This window comes from Neopsephotus bourkii, unplaced genomic scaffold, assembly GCF_033783945.1.
Source record: "Neopsephotus bourkii isolate Nb327-2 ecotype Australia unplaced genomic scaffold, CSIRO-AGI_Nbou_v1 NB_659, whole genome shotgun sequence".
Classification (NCBI taxonomy): domain Eukaryota; kingdom Metazoa; phylum Chordata; class Aves; order Psittaciformes; family Psittacidae; genus Neopsephotus; species Neopsephotus bourkii.
In genome coordinates, this window is record NW_026901158.1 from 9,250,616 (window position 1) to 9,276,607 (window position 25,992).

At 45.2% G+C, this 25,992-nt stretch overlaps 1 protein-coding gene across 12 annotated transcripts in view; it reads right to left on the reverse strand.

The window, feature by feature from the left end:
- Positions 1-25,992, reverse strand: part of CACNA1B (calcium voltage-gated channel subunit alpha1 B) — a 296,644-nt gene that overhangs the window by 89,187 nt on the left and 181,465 nt on the right. For 8 of the 12 annotated variants that reach the window (XM_061352969.1, XM_061352960.1, XM_061352959.1 and 5 more), the window contains 4 exons: positions 21,762-21,879; positions 13,680-13,747; positions 8,273-8,379; positions 1,160-1,222 (listed from right to left, as the gene is read on the reverse strand). In XM_061352969.1, coding sequence (XP_061208953.1) covers positions 1,160-1,222; positions 8,273-8,379; positions 13,680-13,747; positions 21,762-21,879 — 356 coding nt within the window. The remainder of the gene's footprint in view (positions 1-1,159; positions 1,223-8,272; positions 8,380-13,679; positions 13,748-21,761; positions 21,880-25,992) is intronic. The other 4 variants (XM_061352968.1, XM_061352967.1, XM_061352964.1 and 1 more) reach the window with 1 other exon arrangement.

The window sequence follows — 25,992 nt, forward strand, 5'->3', positions numbered from 1 at the left end:
CTTTTGTTAGTTGGAAAAGTTCAGTCTTGGTCACAAGAAGCAAAGCTCACACATCATATCAACATATTTTTAATACAAACATGTCTAAGATCCACCAGTAGGTAAGGACCCTCAAAACACCCTGGGAGAAAGGAAGATGTCAGGGAGCTGGTAGAAAACATCTTTTGCTTCACTGTGCCTTTGGTAGCTGCTACGGTGCACATAAGACAAACCCACACATGTTTGAATTGCACTTACTTGTCTCTTCAAAAGCATTAAAGAAGAAAGATAACATCAAACGGTAAAGGTATAACCCAAAGCCAAGACACTGAGATGGGTTGATGAGAAGCTGATGATGATTTCTGTTGTATTAGTCAGCAGGAGAAATGATATTTTCTACAAACCTGCATTGGTGTCATAGCACACCCACGATTCACAGCAAAGCCAGCAAGATTTGTAGGTTAGGAAGGGGATAGAGTGTATGGAAGGTCTATCACCATGTTCGCTCAACCACAGGTACATAGGAGTTTACTGAGTGCCTCGTTTTTACCATATCTGTAGCTTTAAGCTCCAGCTCAAGGTCAGAGAGCACAGGCATACCCAGCGCTCTTATGAGTTTCCCAAAGATGCTTATGGAGAGTTTTCCAATTTGGTCTCACTTGGGCCCCATTTCCAGAAGTTTCTTTTATAATCCTCAAGCTTTCATTTGAAGAGCACATTCATAGTTGGCCTGCATTCTCCTATTGAACCATAAGTGCAAACACTGGTGGAACATCAAAGCCATCAGCCCAGTACATAATAAACACAGAGGACGAAAATACAAGAACAAGATGAACCACCAAATGAGGGCAGACAGGAGAAGAGGGAAAATAGTTAAGGAATAAACAAAGGAAAACAGTTAAGGGGATGGGAGAAAAATGAAGGGAGGAAAAAATCACAGTCAATGTTCAAAACACTACAGAGTTGCTCACGATCAAAACACAAGCATTATATGGCAATGTCGCACACCTTCCAGTCCTTCCACTGCATGTTGGTCTGGAGGCTTTCCACAATGATGGGAATGATTTTTGGGAAAAACAAGGAAGGGAAGTGAAGGTATCAGGAGAAGGGGAAAGAGGGAGGTTTATAAATATAGAGATAGAAATCCATGTACTGAATATTGTAACAGAGAGCAACTCACGGTGAATTTACGCTGGAGACTGACGAGCTGCGAGATACAGTACCTCGAGTTTGCTTTACAAAACTGCACATGCAAAAACAAAACAAACAAAGAAAACAAAAAGTGAGAAAACAAAAAGAAAACAGAAATCAAAATAAAGAGCAGAGGAACCATAAAAGACATTGGAGGAGACTCATACAGGCTGTGTCCTATCGAATGCAGACTGCAGCGTGCATATTGGTAGGAAACCAGGCAAGCTTCAGAAAGTGTGGAAGCCACAGACACACCACCTTCTAGTTAACAGGGAAACAACCAAAGAATCAAGAACAGAACCAAAAGGGGGTGGGGGAAATTAAAAGGTGAACCAAAAGCCACACAATGATATTAGGACTTTATGCCTCCATGTGCTATACTCACACAATCCAAGTCCTCCGTAGAAGTCATCTTTAGGGCCTCTGGGTAGAGGTCCTTGTAGAAACAGGTGATGGTCGCTATTACAGCTGTGCTGCAAATCATTATTTCCAAGTGGGAGCAGGATGCTAATTCCCACTCTGGCTCTGTGACATGAGGAAGAAGCCTTAGCACGGAGAAAAGCATGGGCTGGAGGGAGCAACCTGGGGCACGTCCAGAGAGCCCAAATCCACCTGAGCCCCAGCAGCTGCTTCTCCTCTGTCTCTACTTGGGATGTGCTCTTCAGAGGCACCTACCTCTCTCCTCTAACAGGCATGGGGATGTGATTGAGCTCAGACTGTTCAAATACAGCTCACTGTGCCTAAACCCCATAGGTCTCCTGGGCCTGACACATAGAATCATAGACTCATCGAATGGTTTAAAGGAGCCTGTTTCAGTTCACAAGAAATTCTGTAGATTCTCCTCTATCCAGTGTTTGTATAAACACCCTTGTATGTGTGCGTGGGTTCTAAATATGGAAATCACTGGATTGCACTGAAAGAGTTTATTCTTCCTTTGGCAGGGAATCTACCAAAAACCAGGATTTGAAATATCTTGATAGATCTTGGCTTGAGGTGCTAATTTTTGCATTGTTATAAGAAATACTCTTTATAAATCTACATCATTCAGAGAACCCTCTCCAAGGCTGGAAATAGAATCCCTTCACCTCCTGAATATGCCTTTCCCCTTGCAGCATTTTTTCTCCTGCTTCCATGAGGGTTTTCATCTGTTCACGACCAATACTAGCAAACCAGAAGGTTAATCTAAAATCTAACTTTTTTTGGATATACGTAGGTTTAAATATGCATTTACTTCAAATCCATGAATTATTCTGAACAGAAATGTTGGCCCAGATAAAGGTTATAATGCAACAATCCAAAGCCAAGAAGCCTGGAATGAATATAAGAGAAATTATGAAAGGCATCATAAAAGTTTTGCTTGGAGCAAATAATCTGCTGAACACTCAGGTAAAGTATTTTGTCTAAACTTTACTATTTCTACATTTGCAGTGCCAAATGAAATGGGAGCAGGACTCAAAGTGGAGTTGGCATGTCCTGCTTGTTTGCCAAAAAAACTATTGTCTCCAGGTTGCTCCAGCTGGGGACCCCTTTACTCTTTGGCTGCATGCTGAACCCCCAGGTTATCAGCTAAACCCTGCAGAGAACAAACCCTTGACTACATGAGTGTGTCAAGAGTAAGTAAGTAATTACTTGGGCAAAACAGGTGTAAAACTCGTGATGGAGGAGAATGCACTTGACCTCCCTAATTTATTTGCAAGTCAGCACCAACACTGTGCAATACCTGTGGAAATTTGGCTTAGAATTGCTGAAGGCACGAACTCAGCATCCCTTGGCAGGAGGCTTGAATGAACCTTTGTATCTGTCCCTGCCTCGTTTGGTGCAGTGCAGAATGAAGACCATGCCTGGATCTTGCCAAGTATCCTTGTAACCTGGCCAGCCTACGTTATGCAAGTCCTGCAGCACGCCAGGTTAGCTCCTCTGCTCCCACTGCTGGAGTCCGCTCTTTTGAAACCATAAATTTGACTGGATTTCTGCTGGAACTGCAGGGTGCAAAGCCACGTAGCACAGACAGCCTCCTTTTCCAATCAAAATGACACAAGTACTTGAGCTTTGCTCAGTGCTACTTACCATCCATGAGGGACAGAGTACAAGAGTGTCTTTAGGCGTAGCTGAGTCACTGTTACACTGACAGCAAAGGCAAAAAGGCAAACTAACAGGAGGAATCACAGTACCTCACACATCAACACACTTCAAGGTGGGGGGAAAGGAAGGGAAGAAATCACAAGCCAGCAAGAGAAAAAGAACACCTCTCCTAGTCTACACATCACCCAGCACACGATGTTTTATGGGTTGGGTGTTCAGACACATTTCTTGCTGGGTCCTGTTGGCTACCGACAATCCGACAGGGATCTGGAAACAGACAGCAGTATTCCCAAGACAGAAGGAAAATATAGAACCTCTGAGATGGAAAATGTCCTGGAAAAACAGAGCAGCTCCCCTCACCCACCCCTTTATCCCCAGACCTGTACAAAAGGGACAGACAACTCTGAGAGGTCACTATGAAATGATGTGCCACCTTAGTTGTTCTTGGCACTCTGCTGGTGAGTAGTCAACTTGCTCACATTAACAGGCAGTATCTACCTGTGGGTGTGCAACTAAAATGCAGACTGCTTTGAATAACCATGGGAGGGTCCAGCAGAAACCAGTCAGAGCCTGGAGAGAGGAAAAGGTCTTCAGAGGCTGGAAGGTTTTCCTGGGAAGCACGGGTAACTTTGGAAAACAGTAGTGGGCAACCCTATAGAATGCATTTAAATCTAGTGCCCTCAGTACACAAACTGTCTCCGCCACTGTCAACAAGGCTTCTTCCACTACATCTGGGAAGTTGTCCTCCCAACCAGAACTCACATCTGACACCCATACTTAAATATTTCTCTTGGGTATGGCTATGACTGTAACCCATTACCACATGGAATTAAAAAGAAACCCATGAGAAACAAACCAGTTTCACTCAGCATGACTTCAGGAAAATGACCTACAAATGGTTTAGCAGTTGCTAGCTGGTTTGATTGTTGTTTTAAGGCTTTTCCCAAGAAAATCTGAAGAGGCCACTGGAAAATACATGGGCTCTGGGTGCCACATGAGCTGCAACCAGTGTCCTCTCCAGCTGGCCTGCTGGCCCATGCTGGGCTGGGTGTGTTTATTGCAGCCCCTTTTGTACGTGCCATTGGTGCATCTCTGGCTGGAATAGAAAAGGTAGATAGGGAACACCAACAAGGGGAGTTCAGGCTTTGGGTTAGGCAAATACAGAAAGGCCGTGCTTATACTGGGGTCTTTGTGTGACCATGAAAATGAGCCCAGTGGGTCTCCTTTCCACCAGCACCTTTCCATTGGCATTGCAAAGTGGTTTGCACATCCACTGCATGTGTAACTGGCCCCCTTTTCCCTCCTCCTCCATTCTGGCCACCAAGGAAGCTGCACCAATGGCTTGCTCTAAGGACCTGTCCATCTGCAGTCATCGCGTTCAGGAGGCTGAAGAGGTTTAAATGCTGTATGGAACAGAGGGTTTTGAAGACAATGCTGGGCAAACTGAACAAACCCAGAAACTCACCTCCAGAAACAACAAAGCAAGGAAAATGCTAAACAGAAAACAAAATAAATCACAAAAATAAGAATGAAACAATGGGTTCAAATTAAAATGCAAAAACACACGTTAAACAGCTATTCTGGTTTAAACAAGGACAGAAACAACATCCCAGCCTAGGTTTTAAACCTGAAAAAAACACAAAACAAAAAGGCCCAAGGATAGAGTTCACCAGGCAGAAAAACAAACTCCACTGAGACAAATTTGTTCACATTGAGTCCCTTTGGTGGAGCAGAAGACAAACCATAGAAAACCTGGGAGATTGATGAAGTGAGAGCTACAAACCAAGCGCAGGTAGAACACTGTAATAAAGCACTTGGACTCAGTTGCAAGATAGATGATATCTCAATGCCTCTGTAATAATGAGTATATTATTAAAACAGATCCCCAAGACACTATAGAGCTTCACCATCTATCAACCACAAGACAATCTGTGGCTCATGCAACAGCCTACTGCAGGTGAAGGTTCCTCTTCAGACCCTCCAAGCAGGCTGACATGCTAAATAAGCAGACAGTTTCTTATGCTTAGGAAATGACATTTTGCAACTAATGCAATAACTTGAACATTTCCTGAAGGTCAGTTATGAAGAGAGGCTTGAATGGCAAAGGAGAGAAGAAGAACTGGTGGAGATAAACTGTAGGCACAGGAGCATATAAACAATGGGTTCAAAATGTAGGTGCACAGGAAAAACGCCAGCGGTAGAGGAGCAGATACAACATTACAGAGTATGGAATGGCCTGGAAGGAGGCTTAAGGGAAGATACAGACTCTTGGTCCTCAATGTAGGACTGACAAGGGAAAGAAGCAGAAAAGCAAGCACAGCCCCTCACTGGTGAGAAGGCAGAACGACCGATATGACTTTCCACCAGACTCAGCCCCAGGACGGCTTTATCACCTCTATGGGAGGAGGACAAACACACCAGGAACATGAACATCATGACTAAGGAAATGCAAGTCATGGTGCCCTCTGCTAACACCCGAGAGACCTGTTTTGATTGATGCAGGTAGAGAAAATATTGATGTTTTCTGAACATCGATCCATGCTGTTGATGCCTTTTTGTTACAGAAATTCATTTTCATATGTTATGAAAATAAAATCAAGTTATAAAACTACAAAATGATTCCTTAGGAGAAAATAAAAATATAAGCTGGAAGAGCAGGCCCATCTTTGCAGCAGGTCTTTGGTAGCTCAGTCCCAGATTTCACAGCCCCTGCTCACCAGTCACTGTGCGGTGCCCAACTTCTACATAGGTTTGCTTTTTGTGATGGTATTTCCATACACCAAAAATCCTGTTCCCAAGTGTGCCCAGCAACTGGATTCATTCTTGGCATGTCCAGCTCTGAATTGCATCAGAGATTTGACCTAACAAGTCTTGCCATCAACATGGCATTTACTCCATCTTCAGGACCTCTGTGCAGCATAAGAAATGAAATAACAGGGTACATTTGTCTGTCAACCATGGGTCCTATCATCGGCCCTACTATTCTGGATCTAAGGGATAGGTCCTGCAAGCCTGAAGGCTGTAGCTGCTAAGACCCTTTGGAGTTTGCTGTGGATGCATTAATGTATTAAGCAAATTGCTTTGGCATGCATTTGTTAAATAACTTTTGGATCATGAGCCAGTAATCCATCCATACACCTATTTCTGCCTCACAAAACACCTGACTTCTCTCTTGCCCTCTCTTCTATGTCATCGTCCATTTGGTCATCAACAGATTGACCTTAACACATTCATTTTTCACAACAGAGCCCTGCAAGCTTTGGGGGTGAACTTGGAAGCACCTCATTGGCACTGAGGCAGAGAAAGGAAGAAGTCACACAGTGGCTGTTAGATGATGTTTCCCATAGAGCATGCACGATGCTGCCATGGTTAGTAGATGTGAAAGTGACCAACTGCACCTTCAGATGTGCTCACCTGTAAAGCCTAATTACCTGCCTGTACAGATGTGGAGGGGGGGGGGGGGTGGTCTGGGCAGATACAGTGTGAGGAAAATAAGTAGAAATCCTCAATTTTGTACTCACTTTCGATTATGGTCACAAACCTGGCCCTGTGGTATTGAAAGCCAGGTGAAAGTCTGCTGAAAAACCATGGAATAAGGTTATTCTAAAGCTAACAATATGGTGTAAAATCTTATCTCCATTTTCTGCTTTATGAGAAATCTTCACATGCTTTTGATTAACACAGGAAGAAAATAAGCATCATCATCTTGCATTTTAAAATAACACTACCAGGAAATTCATCAAAGAACAAGAGCAAATATCCTCATTTGACTTCTTTTCAAGACTAGACAGGAAATCATTGTAAGAAAAAGATCACATTTAAACCCAACAGAGGCACAGAATAAATAGAAGCTGATTAAAGCAGTAATGGCAAAATAAAATGGTAAGAGGAATAAAATAGCCAAATGAATAATATCCTTTTTCTTCACATACAATGAACTGGCTTCATTTGGCCTATTGTCTTTGACAAAGTGAGTTAAACTCCCAGTAACAAGGGTCTCAAGAGCTTTACCCTGATGGAACAAACAGGGATCTTGCTGCATTTCAGATGCTTTGCAATAAAATTGAACAGGAAATTTCTTTTTCTATGCTTGAGCTTCCCCAGCCTTTGGAGGTCTCCCCTGCAAAAGGGATCTGTGAAACTTCAGAAGCTTTCAGTAAAATCTGAGGCACAACCTGATTTTTTTGATGCTGATTGTCCTGATGCTAAAATTCCAGAATTAAATGAACCCTTAAGAAGAACATATCTCTTGGTAAATCCATGCAAGGAAGGCAAGTATCAGACTCCAGGCCATAATCCCACACAGGCAGAACTCTGCACTGACCTCAGCAACATCTGGGACAAGTATTTCCACCAACACAGATTTTTGTTCACATCAGTTTAGATCCATATATATGAAAAAAGTGGTCCCCAAGTCAGTTTTTTTTTTTTAAGACTCTGGTATCACAGAGTCCGTGCTCATGTCCACATCCATGCGGAAAAGCCTGAACCTGAAAATGCAATTTGATGTTTCTCGCTACAAACTACTAACTGCTCACATAAGTGATTTTACTCAACCCAGCTCTCTTTCAAACAGCAAAAAGAGCATTCAACAGTATTTTTCAGTCTGATATTTAGGAGGATGCCTTAACACTTAAATTTTCAAAGCAGAAATCATTGAAAAATAGTTATTATGTGCAACATACCTCTTGTAATTGGAAATCCAAAGTGAATGGATTTGTTAACACTTCACCTGGTGAAATCTATCCTAGGACAGCTTAAAAACAAATCATCTAAAAACCAAGTTATTTATAGCAGGGCAAAAGATGAGGCATTACAAAGAAAACCAGACTTAAATACTGAATTAAATGCATGGTTAAGCGATCAGTTCTGAAGTATTCAGTCCACATAAAGCCCTGTCAGTAACAGATATAAAAGGGCTCACGGAAGACTATGGGATGCTCATGTTGAACAGACACATACTGACACTGAAATACAGAAACCAAACAATAAAGTTCCCAAGTATCAAAGTCATGCTTACGCAGCTATGGAGATGTTGGCTGCAGACATGGGGCTGACTTCTGCCACCTCCTTGGCCTTTTGCAGGGCGAGCTTTTGATTCGTGGCTTCCTCCATCTCCTCCTCATCCTGGTGCAGAAAACCAAGAGAAATCAGAGTTTGCATCATGCAAGGACAGTGACCAGAGCTCTCCAAGGCACGAGTCATATGTGAACATCACCACTCTGCTGTGAGAACAGTGGAAACTCATTAATATAAGTCATACTTCCATAACCTGTAGGGATGCCTGGGTAGGGTCTTGGTGCCAGCCACAGCGGGCTGAGATGAGAAATGCAAGGTTTGGTCAAGTGGTCAGTTAATTTTTACCAAGATTACATCTTCCTTGCAAAGCTTACCTCTCTTGGGTCTCCTCTTAGCACTGGGGAAGGAGGCTGTGGCAGAGCAGGGAGAGACCTGACCACAAGTGTGACATTTCTGGGGTGAGGTGAGCCCCATCACTCTAAAATCTAAGTCCCCATCGCTCCTTAAGCCTAAGTCTTATCGAAATGCATGAGACAGACTCCTAAATCCTTCATTACTTCTTCCCAGTGTGACTTTCAGAAAACAGTAAGTGTAATAAACAGCAGACTTGACTGGTCCTGCTCACACCAGCTTTACTCCAATAGTTCCACTTATTTCAGTTGAATCACTGAAGACTTACAGGGTGACAACAGAAAGAAGGAGCCGTATTCAAGCACAGTCTGTAGACTCAAGCACTATAACCATCAGAAAGATGGTTATAGTCATGTTTTCTGCATACACTGCATACACCCCAGATCATGTGGATTTTTAACCTCTGTTGGCACTGCAAGCTCCCTCAGAGTATAACTGTGATTTATTTCCTCCTACCCATTATAATGGCAAGAGAAACACTGTTCAAATTCAGAATACAGAGTCTCAAGCAATGAGATGAGGGCAAAAAGCAAAGAAACAACCTGGTTCATCTTCAATGGTGGTCTAGGCTAAACTTCCCTTGCACTTTCAAGGCAGTGCAATCAGTAAAACCATGGCAGGATAAACACAGACTCTCTGATGGCAATAGCAGCATCACACATACTCAGAGAATAACCACATGTCACAACGAGAGCAGTCACAGGCTCTGCTGTCAGATTTTATGAAATGCCATAGATCTATCTCTGCTCTTCAGTGGTAATGTTGTGAAAGAGTTATGCTTAAAATAATGAGAGCAGACAGCAAGGCATCTAGCGCTGAAACAGGAAATCATCCAGATTTATCTACCCTGAATACCATATGCATAAACCATTCTACCCTATGTAAGGAGCAGGAAAGGTCTTGATTCTATGTAAGCACTGCTCAGCAGTAACTGAAACATCCCCCTGTGATCAACACTGCAGCACAAATCCAAAACAACACCCCACACCAGCTTCTGTAAAGAAAATTGACTCTACCCCAGCCAAAGCCAGCACAAAGGGTATCTGCAGAACGTCAAGCGTTTGAGGAAGAAGACCTGCAATAAGAAGGCTTTTCTGATTTTCTTTTCATTCCACAGGTATGTTCAAGTTGTTTCATCTATGAGGACCCTCTAGCAGTGTTAAAATCACATACATTCAAAGGCTTTTGATTTTTCTTTCTCTGAACCTAAAGCACCAGGTGCAGTTTTATCTATCTCTTTAGAATCTGTAGCTTCTACTCCATTCATCCTGGTTCATCAATAATTCTGCTGGATTCCATATCTTGAAGTAGAAGGAGAAAATATCTGCTGTCATTACAAACGCAGCCATCCCTAACTCAGAACAAGCCCATTCTTTGGTAGATGACTGCTTAATAACATTTCTGTAGCTCCTTTCATCCAGAGATTGCAGATCACTACAAAAGTTAATTAACTTTTTGCCTAGTACTTACACTGCCAAGTCCCACTGGGGCGCAAGCTCTTGTTCTGCTTGGAATATACAAGGAAGTGATGCTGTATGACTGAAGCCAGCTCTGAGCTGTGATGGCAACATCCATCCATCCATCCTAGCAACAGCGAACTGTCACCATTATTATACAGGGGCAAGTGCATACAAAGACCCTACCTTAAGGACATCTCTCTTTGATGTTTGCTTTCTGTTTTCTAGAGCTCTAAATCCCCATTTCAATCACAGTTTATCACATGGTAAAACCCGCCTTCAGTGCTACCCATAATGATGTGCATAGTTAATACTGACCATTCGTTATTAAGTTCACCCAATGAAAGACACCTCTGCACTGGGAAGGAGGGCTCTTTACACCTTAAGACTCCTGGGTTTGTGCTCACTTCAGTCCATTATTTCTGGGTATTTCTCAACTTTGTAATATATTTTTAGTAAAATTCACACATCATTCCCATCCCTCATTGCATAGGTTTATGCTGCTTCCCCAGGGACTGCTGGCAGTGTGCTTAGTACTCTAGGATATTGAGGAAAATAAAGGGTCACTTGCGGTGACCTCCCATGCCAGTGTAAGGAGGATGAAGAACTGCTGTGTGTCACTGGAGACGATGTGGGAATGTCAGCAGAGAGGATTTTCAAAGCAAACTCTCGGGTGCATTTTTGATTCTACTATGAGTAAGTGAGCAGGAAGAAAACCCTGCCAATATATGGCAATAACTATAGGGTACATAGGCATATATATCCCCTGGCATATATATCTTATATGTATAGGCATATATATATCTGCCTATAAATACCTATATAATACTTAATTTCTACTGATTTCTCAGAACTGTCCTGAATCTATCTGGGCTGCCTACATATGGAGATGTATATATATATGCCTATATGTATACCTATATATAGAGGCCTATATATATAACTATACATGTATACATACTAACTATATATATACACATATATATACAACTACACATATATAACATAATAACTATATATATAGGCTTATATATACAGGCATATATATATTTAAATATCTCCATATATAGGCAGCCCAGACAGATTCAGGACAGTTCTGAGTGATCACTAGAAGTTAAGTTGGCAGATTAAATTAAGTCAGTGCTAATGAAGAGCCAGTACAGAAAGAGCAGGAGAGAGACCTGGGGAGGGAGAGGAGGAGGCTGGAGAGCAGATTATATAGATATTGAAAGCAAAGAAGGTGATTCTTTCTTTCCCCAAAATGAGTCATTCCAATGTCTGTTCCAGAACTCACAAGTACTTTGGACGATCAAGCTTAAGTTAAATATAGTTGCAACTCGGATAACTTCTGTTACAGGCCATAAGGCCCAGCTAAGGCTACTGAGAAATGTTCAAATGCCACAATAAAAGAAGTCCAAATTAGCATCCAGAACTGGAACTGTTGGTTGGAATGTTTCAGTCCTGCTGTTTAGCAGGAAACCTTTCTGTCTTTCCAAAACAGAGGCAGATGCAAACTGCCTGTGGTTTCCCCACATGATATGCAGCACTGATCACGATTAGTTTTACAACATAAATGTCAAGAAAGTCTCCTGAGATCAACTGACTCCTAAGTAAGTTATTTATATCTCCGGGCCATTCTGGGGTTTATATGATCATATTTACTTCGCAGTAAATCCCTCGTTCTGCAGGTATGCCATTCAATTGAAGTACTTTCATCTTTTCCCTCTTCTTTAGAAAGCCGTAGTGTTTTGGGGGGATCAGACATAAAATTAAAGCCAGAAAACCAAAAGTTTGTTCAAGAAGCTTTATGATTTGGCAATGCTGCAGAATCCATCAATATTTAATTATAGAATCATAGAATCAACGTGAACAAAGGCAGGTTCCTAACTGTCCCAGTCAGCTCCTGAAATATTCACAAGAAAGCACTTAAAGGATTAAGAAAGAAGTAGGATGAGCTTCATTATGGAAGACCCTTGCAGGCCCCAGTTCTCTCTCTCAGCACACGCAAGGTATGCCCCGAGATCTCCAGAACAGGCTGGGAGGATGCTGCCTCCAGGATGGAGGTTTCTGGGGGCTTTAGAAAGAATAGAAAGAGCTGAGGAGCAAGTGAAAAACCTCCCAGAGAAAACAGAGAGCGATTAAACACAGCCCTGAGATGTGTTATGAGAGAGGATGGATGCAGAACATGGTCTCAGAGACACAGGAACATTTACCATACACCTAAGAACCACAAGCCTTCTTGTATGGTCTGTGCTGGCTATCAGCTGTCAGGAAACAAGGCTCAGCTAAAGCTGGAAGCTGAAGCCAGTCATGCAGCTCCACAGCACGAAGGGAGAGCTGGAGCCTTGTTTTGTCTCTCAGCTGCAAAAACATGGATTTTAACAGAGGGGGGTTGGCTGCTTTGGTCTCAGCAGCTGGAGCGGGGTAGGAAACCCCTAGAAGTGTTCGCATCCCTGAACTGTGGAGTTGCATTGAGTATCTATGAACTACTGCACTTTTCTACAGCTCTAAAAGAGAAAACATATTTGCCTGCTGCTGTGTAAGCACATGGTTAGTGATCCTCTTAAGGAGTATATAAGCAAAGCTTGTAAAATACAAATGCTAAAGTGGGTATGGTGCTACTTTTGCCACTAACTTATGGCAGAGGGATGGAACTAGATGATCTTTAAGACTCCTTCCAACCCAACCCAGTCTGTGATTCTAGGATGGCAGCAGCACACCAATGGAGCGTGTGGGATTTTATCCACTCTGTGAGAACAAGCTAGAAATGTGCACACAAAACTTAATGCCTCGTAAATACAGCTGAGTGTGCCACAATGAGAAATCAAAAGTATGTAATAATACAAACTGCAGCACTTGCAATCCTTCCTGCTCCATACTGAGGCTAGAAGGTTTTCTCCATAGGGAATGCTCCAATATAAATCTGCACATAAAGTTACATCGGTGCCATTTCCATCTCTTGCCAGTACCTGGCTTTCTGCTGGTGCCTTGGATTTCTCCTGCGCCTGGTGAGAGGCAGGAAAATTATACCCTCTTCAGTGAGTATTCACAACAGCCTCCGCAAGTTGTGTTCCAGAGTTGATTAGAGAATGTTAATTCTTTGATTCATCCCAAAACTCAGCAAGGTATGAAGTATCAGCATGAGACAATCAAAGTTACAACACAACACTTGCATTTCCCCATGTCTAAGCTTCAGGTCAGCCAAAACCCTTTAACTGCTTCACCTCTGCTCTTGAAAACAGCAAATGCTACCAGTGCCTGTGCACCTCCATGCAGCAGCGAGGTGAGCAATGCCCACTGCCCACTCTGTGATAAAACAAAGCTGAAAACGTGAAATAGTTCAATTAAACAAGCTTGAAATGGAACAAATGTGAACAAGAATAAACCTCCAGGTCCTTCTATGCAACACAAACTGGTAAACAGAAACACCACGTGAACAGGCTCTAGAGGACATCCCAGGGTGCCTTGAAAGGTTGGCAATGTGGGTTTTAGATCAGCAACTGTGGTCTCAGTTTGAAGAAACAGAAATCTCATACATACCTTGGTCAGCTCTTGCGCATTTGCCAGATTGTCCACAGCAATAGCCAAGAAGACGTTCAGGAGAGTATCTTTTGGGGAGCAGCTAAGGAAAAACCCTTCACATAGCAGATGCAGTAAACTGTTCCCCTGCTGCTGCCACTACCCTTCTTTTCCCACTTATAATCATCAGTATATTACACACTGACCCCTTGCACCACTGCTTTGTCTTCATCTCTAACCCACCTCCTTCTGGAAGACAGCTCTGCAGGACAGTGGACGCTGGACACACATTTGTCTCTTTCCCAGCACAAATCCCTAATGAGGATACACACAGGGGCTTTACAACACTAGAGGTGCCAGTGGTATGAGACCATGTGGTGGTCCTGGAGACAGAAGGGACCCTTATTTTCATTCCAGAAAATCCACACCTCTGGTCCTGCTCATAGACAGGCACACACACACAGGATTTCACCTTCAGTTTTCCCCTCTTGTTTCAAAGAACAATCAGTGGAGCTCCTGGAAATCAGTCATTTTAAAGCCAACATTTGCATTATATATATATATATATATACAGCTATATAAAGGCATAGGGTACCATGATAAAGTTAAGCTCAGATCACTGCTGCATTTCATACTGGCAGGAGGACCCATCATGACTTATCACACTGAAGTTGATATCACAATTAGGCCTCCACAGACATCCCCTATCCTCAGTGCTGCAGCAGCCCACACAGCACAGCTACAGAAGAGCCTGTTAGAAGGATATCCATCTGAAGGTAATGAGTTCTGCTGAGAAACAGGCCTTTAGCCCAGACCAAATTGCATGTAGCCCAGTTAAAGAACTACAGTGTTACTCTAGCTTGGTTCTCTCTGTAAAATACTGCATTATACCACTAAGACATAACATTTGCTTACACTATTAATATTTTACTTTGATTTTTCCATCTAATGATTTCAGCTGTTACTTGTCTCTTCATATATATTGTTGTTATTCCAGCTATGTGTCTGCAATCCAGCACTAAAACAATTGTAAATCAGATACCTCTGCATGTGAAAGGAGAGCAAGCAAAGCAAAACCAAGTCTAAACTGCTTTCCAAGAAGAAACTGAAGGCTTTGAGCAACCTGCTCTAGTGGAAGGTGTCCCTTCCCATGGCAGGGTGCTGGAACTGGATAAGCCTTAGGGTCCGTTCCAACACAAACCAGACTGGAATTCTATGATCTTGCTTTTGTACATTACCTGGTGACAGGAGAGTCACTCCATAGCTGTGTAACACTATGACTGCTCCTCTAAAGATGAATGCACATGAGAATGAGGTTGATTTCATGAGTATTTCCCCAAAGCTTCAAGAGCAATGCGCTGCTGCAGTGTTTGTATTGCACTGTCCTCACCAGAGCCAAATCCCAGTCAGGGACCAGTTGCAGGTTCCTGTAAACTGAGCTAAAGGACTGCAGCAGTTTTACACAACTAACCCAGTTATTTCCTGCTGGTTTAATGTGCCCCCTGTTTTGGACCTGAGTTGGAAGCAATGCCCAAAGCAAGGCTGCAGGGAAGGCAGGACAGTGAGATGAGGTTGGTGTGCACGGGGGAGCCAGGCAATGGCTCCATGAGGGGAGGTGTGAGGTCTCAGGCTTCTGTCAAACCTGCAGTGAGATGCCAGGAAAGCTTCACCTCGGTGCCCCTCTGCTCTCCACCTCTCAGAAGGGTGCTGGAGGAGGCACCTGAGGTTTCCCTACAAGCAGAAGTGCAAGGCTGATTCACTGGCTGCAATTACCTCTGCTGAACAGGAGCCTGCCCAGCTCCATGTTCCAGCTCCATGCTCCAGCTGATCCCTATGCTCCAGCAAACTCCAAAGCAGCAAGCTGGCTGCAGAGCCATTGCCCCACATTGGCATAGCTTCAGGAGACTTCCTAGGGCAGCCAGGGACCAAAGCTGGCCCAAACAACCACCTCAAAGCCTCCTTATTTCCCTCTCAAGAGCATTTATCAAACATTATTCATCCAAGACTTCAGAATTAGATACATCTTCAATTTCCATTGAGATGAATGTCTCCAGAGCCTGAATGCCTATCAAAACTGGAGCCTCTGCTTGTGATAGTAGGAAGCAGGAGCTGTGTTTAATCTCTTAGGATGCATCTGCATCCTGACTGCCAAACCATGCAGGGAACGTGACACAGAGTTTCTCCAGGAAAAGGCCAGGTCATCCATCATATTTTTTTCCATGTCATATAAAATGGGAAGGAGGTTTTTATCGTGTGAAGATAATTCCTCTGGGTCAGAGGTGTAAAACGTGATGCTCATCAACTGCTCCTTCCTCCATTCGAGAAGGACAGCAGGGTGGGAGGACCTCAATTCCAGTGAACCCAGCAGACAAAGAACAAGAAAAAGGGAAAGATAATGCTGAAATTATCACTTTCCTCCTGCACTGAAATCAGAGCTCCATCAAATTCCATTTGCAGAGGTACCCATTTCCTTTTAACCAAGAGCTGGGAAGAGGAACCTGTCACTTGTGGGCTTGGGGTGCAGGCAGGAGGCTGAGGTACCACTGCCCATGGCGACACTGGTTGGGTCTTTTCCTCTGGGATGCTTCTAAGAAGTTGGAAATACTTCCAAGCCTCCTGCTCTGGGAATAAATGCCTCAGTAATAAAACTGTTTTCCTACCCTGCTTGCACACACATGCTGAAAATGTCTCCTGTACCATAACTGACCACTGGAAATAGAATTCATTAATTGTTTTAACAGATCAGGCTGGTTTGACCCATCCCCTAACAGACTTGGGTGTTTCTGCCCCCAGAAAGGTCCCTTGGTCCTTTCTGCAGAGTCTGGGGATTGCCAAACATTCCCCAAACTCCAGACCCTGGTCCAGGATGGATAACCTGGGTAGACCCATGGACCTCTGCTCAGCTGAGCCCAGTAGAGCTTCCCTGCATGGCAGCTAAGAGCACGAACAGCATGAGAAAGTCATCTGCTGCTTTGCATTTCAGGCTCCTTGGTAGGTTTGTGTAGTCTGAGGTTTTTTCCTCAACAGATGCATCCATTTATCAATTAAGTGGAACACGGTGAATACAAGCACAGTGTCATTTCCTAGAAAATCAGCCAAATCCTGCTGTTACTCTGATCATACTGCTTCCATTAAACCACTTCAGACAGACAGGTCTGGCTTCACACAGACTCTCCAACACTGGAAACATAACGTGAGAGTCTTTTGACTTAGAAAAACAAAGTTTCCGCATCTTTTCCTTGCAATAGTCCCTTGAAAGTACAAATGGATTCTAAGAAACAACTGAGAAGCAGGGGAAGCTGGCACCCACACTCCCTTATTCCACATAAAGAACACTCACAATGCCCCAGGCAGCTCTGAGAAAGGAAAGGAGTCCCTCGTGTTCAAAAGAGGTTTTGCAACCAAAACTGACATCACCAATGCCAACTCTCCAGCAAGATTTCATAGAATCTTAGAATCGTGGAACAGTTTGGGTTGGAAAGGACCTTAAGATCATCAAGTTCCAACCCCCTGCCTTGAGCAAGGACACCTCACACTAAACCATGTCACCCAAGGCTCTGTCCAGCCTGGCCTCGAACACCGCCAGGGATGGAACATTCACGGCTTCCCTGAGCAACCCATTCCAGTGCCTCACCACCCTTACAGTAAAGAACTTCTTCCTTATATCCAATCTAAACTTCCCCTGTTTAAGTTTTAACCCATTACCCCTTGTCTTGTCACTACAGTCCCTAATGAATAATCCATCCCCAGCATCCCTATAGGCCCTCTTCAGATACTGGAAGCTGCTCTGAGGTCTCCACGCAGCTTCTCTTCTCCAGGCTGAACAGCCCCAACTTTCTCAGCCTATCTTCATACAGGAGGTGCTCCAGCCCCTGATCATTCTCGTGGCCTCCTCTGGACTTGTTCCAACAGTTCCATGTCCTTTTTATGTTGAGGACACCAGAACTGCACACAGTACTCCAAGTGAGGTCTCACAAGAGCAGAGTAGAGGGGCAGGATCAAGTCCTTCGACCTGCTGTCACGCTCCTTGTGATGCAGCCCAGGATATGATTGGTATTTGATGCAGTTTACCTAAACCCTTAAATATGGTCTCACCAATGCTCAAAAACTGAAAGCAAAATTCTCCATACACAGCAGCCAAAGCGCCTTTTGCTGACCAGCATCCATAAAGGCTTGGACTGATTTAAGTGGTAGTGATACAAGAAAATAAAACCAAAAAGTCCCACTTAAGGAATTCAGCTGCAGTGGATGCTGTGTGGGGAGGGCTGGTGGCAAATTCACAGCTGAGAATTTAAGAGTTGCATTAAAAAAGGACATTATTAAAGCTTATTGGAGGGAGTTCTTTAAAGGCAGAGTGGGAAGAAGTTTGTGAAGCCCCAAGTAAGAGCAGAAAAAACACTTCACATTGATCTATAATTAAGCAGCTTGGACTGACCTCTCTATGCTGTCCACTGGGCTGTGGGAATCTCCTTGGGAAGGTGATCCCGAGGCTCAGACCTGTACCTCACCCTGTACCCCTCCCTGTCCTTAACGTGGCTGCAGCACTGCGGCATCACTGACATTAATGAGTATTTCCCTTCCTGCAAAAATGCAGGACTGCTCTTTTCTGGCAAGCTAAACTTGATTTCCAGATGCTCCTGGTTATGTTTTGACAGTTAATGACAACTTAAGTCCCTGGCAAGTCACACGGTTCAGCTTTCCCTCAGAGATAAATGACTGCCTGCTGCTTGCTCTCAGCATCAGAACTGCCGCTAGTGAAAAGCAGGGGTAGCACTGACCTTACTGAAACACTGTCTGAAATATCAGCACGAGCATAAACAGACCATGAAAAGATTTAACCCCTCATCCTCCACCACAAACCCCAGACTCAGTTTGTCCCTTCTGCCCATGGTGCCTAACGGCAAAATGGTCTGCATGTGATGCAGAAAGGCTTGTACAAACCCTCTGTGAAAGCAGCTGATGTTCAGTCCTGGGCCCCTCACAGCAAGAGAGACATTGAGGTTCTGGAGCGGGGCCAGAGAAGGGCAATGGAGTTGGTGCACGGCCTGGAGCACAAATGTGATGGGGAAGGGCTGAGGGACCTGGGGGGTTCAGATGGAGAAGAGAAAGCTCAGGGGGGACCTGATGGCTGTCTCCAACTGCCTGACAGGAGGATGGAGCCAGGAGGGGCTGGGCTCTGCTCCCAAGGAACAAGGGATGGGACAAGAGGAACCGGCCTCAAGCTGCACCAGGGCAGGTTTAGATGGAGCTGAGGAACAATTCCTGCCCCAGAGGGTGCTCAGGCATTGGAACAGGCTGCCCAGGGCAGGGCTGCAGGCACCGTCCCTGCAAGTGCTCACACAGCGTGGAGACGAGGCCCCAGTGCCATGGGTTAGTGGTGGCCTTGGCAGTGCTGGGGTAAGGGTTGGACTGGATGGGATTAAAGGGCTTTTCCAACCTGTCTGGTTCTGGGATTCTATTCTATGCTCTCAGACTAAGTTTCTACAATCTGGGCCAGGTCTCCAATTCTCAAACAGGGATGTAAATCTCCATAGAAATTAATAGATATGCTTTAGGTTTGTAACTCTGTTCACTAGAAACTGGTGAAAGCCTTCTTCCAGGACATTATAAAAGGGTTTCTGAGTGTTGCTTACTGTCAGCCAGGTTTCCTCTCTTTCTGTGTTTGTATAAAGTCACCTGCAGCAAACTTATCCCTGTCAGCAGGACTCAGAGAATTAAAGCATTGTACCTGACATATCCTCCTTGCTCAGCACACAGGAGCTGAGATAAAGATATGCAACCAGCATGTGACTGCGGGCAAGGGGGATGAGAGGGGCACTGGAGATGGTCCCAGGGAAGCAGCCAGAAAATTCACCCCCTGGATTATCTCAGCAGCAGGACAGCAGAAACACAGCATCCCAGCCTGGTTTGTGTTGGAAGGGACCTTAAAGCTCCTCCAGCTCCAACCCCTGCCATGGGCAGGGACCCCTTCCACTGGAGCAGCTTGCTCCAAGCCCCTGTGTCCAACCTGGCCTTGAACACTGCCAGGGATGGGGCAGCCACAGCTTCTCTGGGCACCCTGTGCCAGCGCCTCAGCACCCTCACAGGGAAGAGCTTCTGCCTAAGAGCTCAGCTCAGTCTCCCCTCGGGCAGGTTCAAGCCATTCCCCTTGGCCTGTCCCTACAGGCCCTTGTCCCAAGCCCCTCTCCAGGTTTCCTGAAGCCCCTTTAGGCACTGGAAACGGGAGGGAAAGCAAGACAGCTGCTGTCTGCCAGGAAGGTGCTTAGGGAGAACATGAGTAAGGTTTTGAATCACCACTTTGCCAGGGCAAGCAGAGGCAAATACCAAATTCATGGCAGTGGCAATAGGTGAACCAGGTCCTTACTCCCTCCTCTTGAGCATCCCCTGTTCTTTCTCTTTTTAATGAAAACTAAAGGATAAGCATGACCCCGCTTCTGAATTAAAGGTGCAAGAAGGGAGTTCTATCCTTTTCCTCAAAAGTGCTGGGTCTTAGCTGCTCTGAGGTAAGTATCTCTCTCAGCTCTGCTGTCAAGCCTGATTATAGCTTAATCTCATTTTCAAATGCCAAGCCATGAGGATTTAGAGATCTCCCTCCCTCCCAGCTCTCCATTGACCCACTTTTCCAAAGCCCTGTCTTTCTGAAGGGGGCACGAGGCGGATGTCTGAGCAGAGCTGTGGAGCCAGCCCCAGCATCACGTCTGCTCCGGCTCTGACAGCACACGCTAATGGGATAAATCCCTCAGAGACACGCTTGTGTGACAGGCACGGCTCGCACTCTGTCTGCTCCTCTGTTCCCTGCCTTCGTTCTCATGCTAATAGAGAGTTTTCAGGCAAAAGAGAGGGCTGGAGCTCTGCCATGTACTCCATGGGCACTGGTGTCTCATCTCAGGGTCGATAACAACTCTACATCTTTAGCATAAGTATTGCCCCCGATGTACACTTCCCTTTCTCCTAGGTACTCAGCCAATGCTGCCACCCAAACAGGGCTCCTAAGGAAAGATGAACGCTGGGATTGCCACTAACAAGGTTCACACTGCTGGGAATCCCTCCACAGAGCAGCACTGCTTAGTGTTCTTATCCCCATTACACAGAACAAGCAAACCAGCCAGGCTGCCTCACATACACAACAGGTTTTAAGGTTCCATTGTTAAGGATGCTCTGATTCAACAGAGCTTGTCACTGCAGCCAGCAAGCATCTTACACCAACGATTCTGTACTATTTAATGTGAGCAATGCTATGCAACATTGACCCACTATCAGCCTCCGTCATGAGACAGGAACTGAGCCATCACAATTGCCGAGCTCTCCTGGCTCTCCTTATACTCAGCCTCAGATCAAAGAAACCCTGCTCATTTTGGCATAAAACACAACCTCCCTTTCCAAATTCCATCTCTGACTGCTAAATTCTTGCCTCCTTAGGCCTCTCTGGAGACACAACACACGTCAGAGTGCTGCTGGTCCCAGAAGACACCCTGGGACATTTTTGTCCCAGTTTCCTGTTGCCCTCAAGAGATTTTCATGACTAAGCAGAACAAAACATCTTCAGACACTTCATGTGTCAGTTCTTGGAACACAACCAAATACAGAGCCCAGAAACCAAGATCTGGACTTAAGTTTTTAGCATTAATGTGGAGACAAGAGAATTTCAGGTGTTTGGAAGAACACAACTGGTTAAGCTGCTGTATGCAGACAAAGGCTCCAAGAGATTGGAGCCTGATGTACACACCAAACTAACTTCAGTTCTTCCTTCCGCTGACCTAGTGCAAACCTTCTTGGAAGGTTATTCAAGCTACACAGGTCCTGCTCTGATTTGACTTCGATCAATTTTCCCACAACACAGATTAACTCATAATAGGACAATCTTTAAGTAAACCACAAAAAATGAAATGAATGAAGACTATGCTCACACTGCCATCAGAAAAGTGACACCAACTTGGACAACTCACCTGTGCCTTTTACCCTGCAGAGAGCAAACTTACAGCAATCGTTTGGGTTTAAAAAGTCCGATGGTGTGAGAATTCAGACAAAATTAGGTATTTCTAGCACCCCATGAAGGGTGTATGGCCCACTGTGCCTTTAACACAAGACAACGTGTAAGGATACAGTTACCAAACAACGTCAGGACGATGAAGTAAATGGAGGAGAACATCCCCGAGCGAACGCCGCCCTGTGACTCTATCCCATGGTACATCACAGCATTCCAGTCTTCCCCTGTCAGGATCTGCACAGCAAAAGTTGAAAGAGAAGAAATGGTGAGTCATAGGAAAGACAAAGCCAGGAAGGTTTGGGGGAACTGAACTAAGCAGCTTGATGCAATCCAGGACTGGTTTCTAGGTGGAAAATGCATGAGCATGTTAGTGGGCAGGCTGCACTGTTGGACATCAAACTCCAGCCCTGGATGGCTTCACCCCAGGATGGATGCAGCTTTCTCCTCTGGCATGAGCTAAGGAGCAGGGATGATCACTGGTGAGGGACTCCCATTGTCCCATTCCTTCCTGCTCTTGGTTACGTGCCTGCTGCCCACCTCCAACCACAGGCTCTCATGCACAGCACTTCAACTCCAGCAAGACTTCCCACCTCTCCGTTTTTAAGTCATGTGGAGATACCAGGTTTCAACAGCTCCGTGCACAGCATCTCCCCCACAGACCTCCAAAACCTCTGACCACTAAGACCTGAGTGGAAACTCTGCCAGTATCAACTCCTTTCACTGACTTCATACAGCAAAGGTTTACTCAGCTCCTGCAGCTCTCTTCCACTATTCCTCTGTTCCTCAGGGCTGCAGACACACAGTCCTGGTACACACATGAACATTACTGCAAAAGCCATTCACTGGGCAGCAGAACCACTGCCAGGAGGTTGCACACAATAGATTCTTCTCCAGGTTTGGTGTTTGCTCAGGCCAGAGGGACCCTTCAGCCACTCAGATGGCCACAAACACAAAAACACCCTTAAGCAGAAACAATAACTGATGTGCATGAGTGAGGCTAAATGAGGGTAGCTTGAAGGGGACTCTGATCCTCCTCTGTGCTCACCTTGTATAGAGGTGAGCACAGCCTGGCTCTGCAGAGCTGTCCTGGCTGCAGGCTCTGCACACTGACCTGAGGCTAATGAGCAAACACATCAATAACAGCAAAACTGATCAGAGCAAGTGAAACGCCTAAGACTCAAATCACTGCCGTGGTACATGCTGATCTTGCACCATCTGAGTCCCCTGCCATTCCTGGTCTTCACCAGTGACTGCAACAGAGCAACATTTTGGGCACATCAACACTTCATCTACCTGCCATGGCAGTCAAGGGTAGTCACTCTCAGCATACTGTAAGATGCCTATTGGGTTGTGAAGCTCAAATTCCTAAATAGAAAGTTGTCTTTATATTTAGTAGAAGAAAATAAAATAAGAACCAAAAAAAGCCCAAAGCATGATGCATGTTGTAGTAACCAAGCCCCACGTGCATGCAGCACACTCAAAACAATGACACATTCCAAACTAGTCATCATCTGCTGACAGAGAGAAAAACTCTTGCTGCAGGGTTGGTGCTGCTGATGGCTGCAATAGGCTGTGAGTAAATCTATTCAAGGACATACAGTGCATACCCCAACTTGTATCCTAAATGCAAAATCTGGCCGCAAATAACTCAGAGACCACAGTTCAGAGCCCGAGCCTAACCCATAGCATTAGAACTACTCTGGATTTACATCAGAGATTAGGAACCAGAGCACTGGGCTTTCAATTCTGGCACTCAATTATGCAAAGCACTGTTCACAAACTTGCGTTCACATAATTCCCATGAATCCTCAATTGTTCCTGCTTTCTGTGAATAACCATAAAGTGATTTCTGTTTACACAAACATTCATGGAAAAGGAAAGCAGGGGCAATGTTTCTATGCCCTGCAGAAGACCAGGGCTTGCAGGTATCACAAACTACAACTTCACATAAGCAAGTCCAGGTGGTTAGTTTACTTATCACTCTGCAGAAGTCTGACTGGGCAAAGATGAGGATGCTCTAGTGCCCTGGCAAGAGGACAGATACTTTGACCTGGTGTCCTTCCCACTGCTCATGCTGTCAGCCATCAACTGGAGGAATTCCTTAAGCCATTATGTAGCAACCCTCAAGGATCAGAACACATGCAGTAGGTAAAAGGCTTTCTGCTCTATAAAGTCTCTGTTTATGGATGCTATAAGAACTTCTTGCTATAGTAGAGAAAGGATAACATTGCAAAAGGAGGGGGTGCAAGCAATGAGGAGTTTGGAGTGAGATGAAACCCAAACATCTTGTTTTTCCCTGGCCTCAAAACTGCTTTTGCTGCCCCAAATGAACATTCTGTGGAGTGCCTCTCATCAGTTAACACTTAGGCTTAGCTGAGGAGCCACCAGGTGATGGAATAAAAACAACTGTCAAGAGCTGCTGTGAAGCCTTAATGGACTAGTGAGCACATTAACAGTGGGAGACACTCAGCTGTGGAGGAATCATGCTGCACCATTCCAAAGGGCTGTCCTCAAAGAGAAATGCTTTCCTGAGGAAGGGCCTGAGTAAATGCAAAATCAGTATCAGACCTCTCAGGCAGGTCAGTGAGGGCAGCCGAAGCACTCAGACATCCAACCAAAACCACCTCTGCTTCCCAAACCTCAGCAGGGCACCCATCAGCAGAGCTGAGGTTTGGTCCCATCCTGCCACTATGACTCCTCACCTCCAGTGGTCACCGGTGATCTGCCTCTTAGCAGCCAGCAGCATGTGATTACTCACATAGCAGCTCTGAGGGAGGAGAGCATGTGTAGTTAACTGTCCTGGGTTTAGCAGTAGCAGTCAATTTTTCTCCTTAGTAGCTGGTGCAGTGCTGTGTTTTGACTTTCAGCCTGGGATCAGCGCTGATAACACTGATGTTTACTCTGACCAAGGACTTTGTGAGCCTCATGCTCTGCCAGGGAGGAGGGGAGGCCAGGAGGAAGGAGAGACAGGACACCTGACCCAGACTGACCAAAGAAGTATTCCATACCACAGCACGTCATGTCTGGGATGTAACTGGGAGTTACCCGGAAGGGCACTCTCTTCTCGGTCGGGCTCGTTTCGGTAGGTAGTATTGTATTCTCTTCCCTTGTTAATTCCTTTAGCATTAGTGGTAGCAGCAGTGGTTTGTGTTATACATTAGTTACTGGACTGCTCTTATCTCAACCCATGGCAGTTACATTCTTTTGATTCTCCTCCCCATTCCTTTGGATTGAAAGGAAGGAAAGAAGCGGGGGGGGGGAGTAGAAACTGTGTTGCTGACCGCGACATTAACACACTTCCTTCTGCTTTTTAGAGTCTCTGCACTTATGGATATTGCACACACTTCCAACTCGATTGCTGGAACAGGGAGATGCAACTAGTTATTTTTCATGTGTATGTACATCAGCATGGAATGGTTTGGGTTGGAAGAGACCTTAAAGCTCCTCCAGCTCCAACCCCTGCCATGGGCAGGGACCCCTTCCACTGGAGCAGCTTGCTCCAAGCCCCTGTGTCCAACCTGGCCTTGAACACTGCCAGGGATGGGGCAGCCACAGCTTCTCTGGGCACCCTGTGCCAGCGCCTCAGCACCCTCACAGGGAAGAGCTTCTGCCTAAGAGCTCAGCTCAGTCTCCCCTCGGGCAGGTTCAAGCCATTCCCCTTGGCCTGTCCCTACAGGCCCTTGTCCCAAGCCCCTCTCCAGGTTTCCTGGAGCCCCTTTAGGCACTGGAACTGCTCGAAGGTCTCCTCAGAACCTTCTCTTCTCCAGGCTGAACAAGCCCAGCTCTCTCAGCCTAGAGACAAACTACAGTTTGTTTGTATTTTGTCTATGCACAACTTGGCATTCAGCTCACAAAGACTTCCTTGGGAGGCAGAACCTGCAGAAAAACACATAATGCTCTTCAAAGGGCATCTAGGGAGAGCTGTGCTCAGCTGCACCCAGCACTGAGCTCAGCCAACTCCAGGTGACAAAAATACCCGGAGACGCGTGACAGGGGACTGTGACCCAGCCAGATCTGCTGAGATCAATGGGGCTATGGCAGGCTGCAGAACACTTTAAACCTTCTTCTCAAACAAAGACTCTCCAAAGAGGTTAGGAACAGACAGGCTGTATCTGGCTTTATTATGTTTGTTCAACGCATCAAATGCATTCACTGAATGATGCTATTCTGTTCATTAGAGCAGCAACTGAAGAAGCCCGCTTTGCTTCTTGCCCGAGTTTATGAAAACAAGGTTAGAAGAGAATTCAAAGCCCATATTGAAGAAACATTGACACATAATTTGCAGTTCAGTGGAGGAGGGGGAATGGACTGGGAGCAGAGCTTATCAAAAGGCTGCTCTGAGCTTAT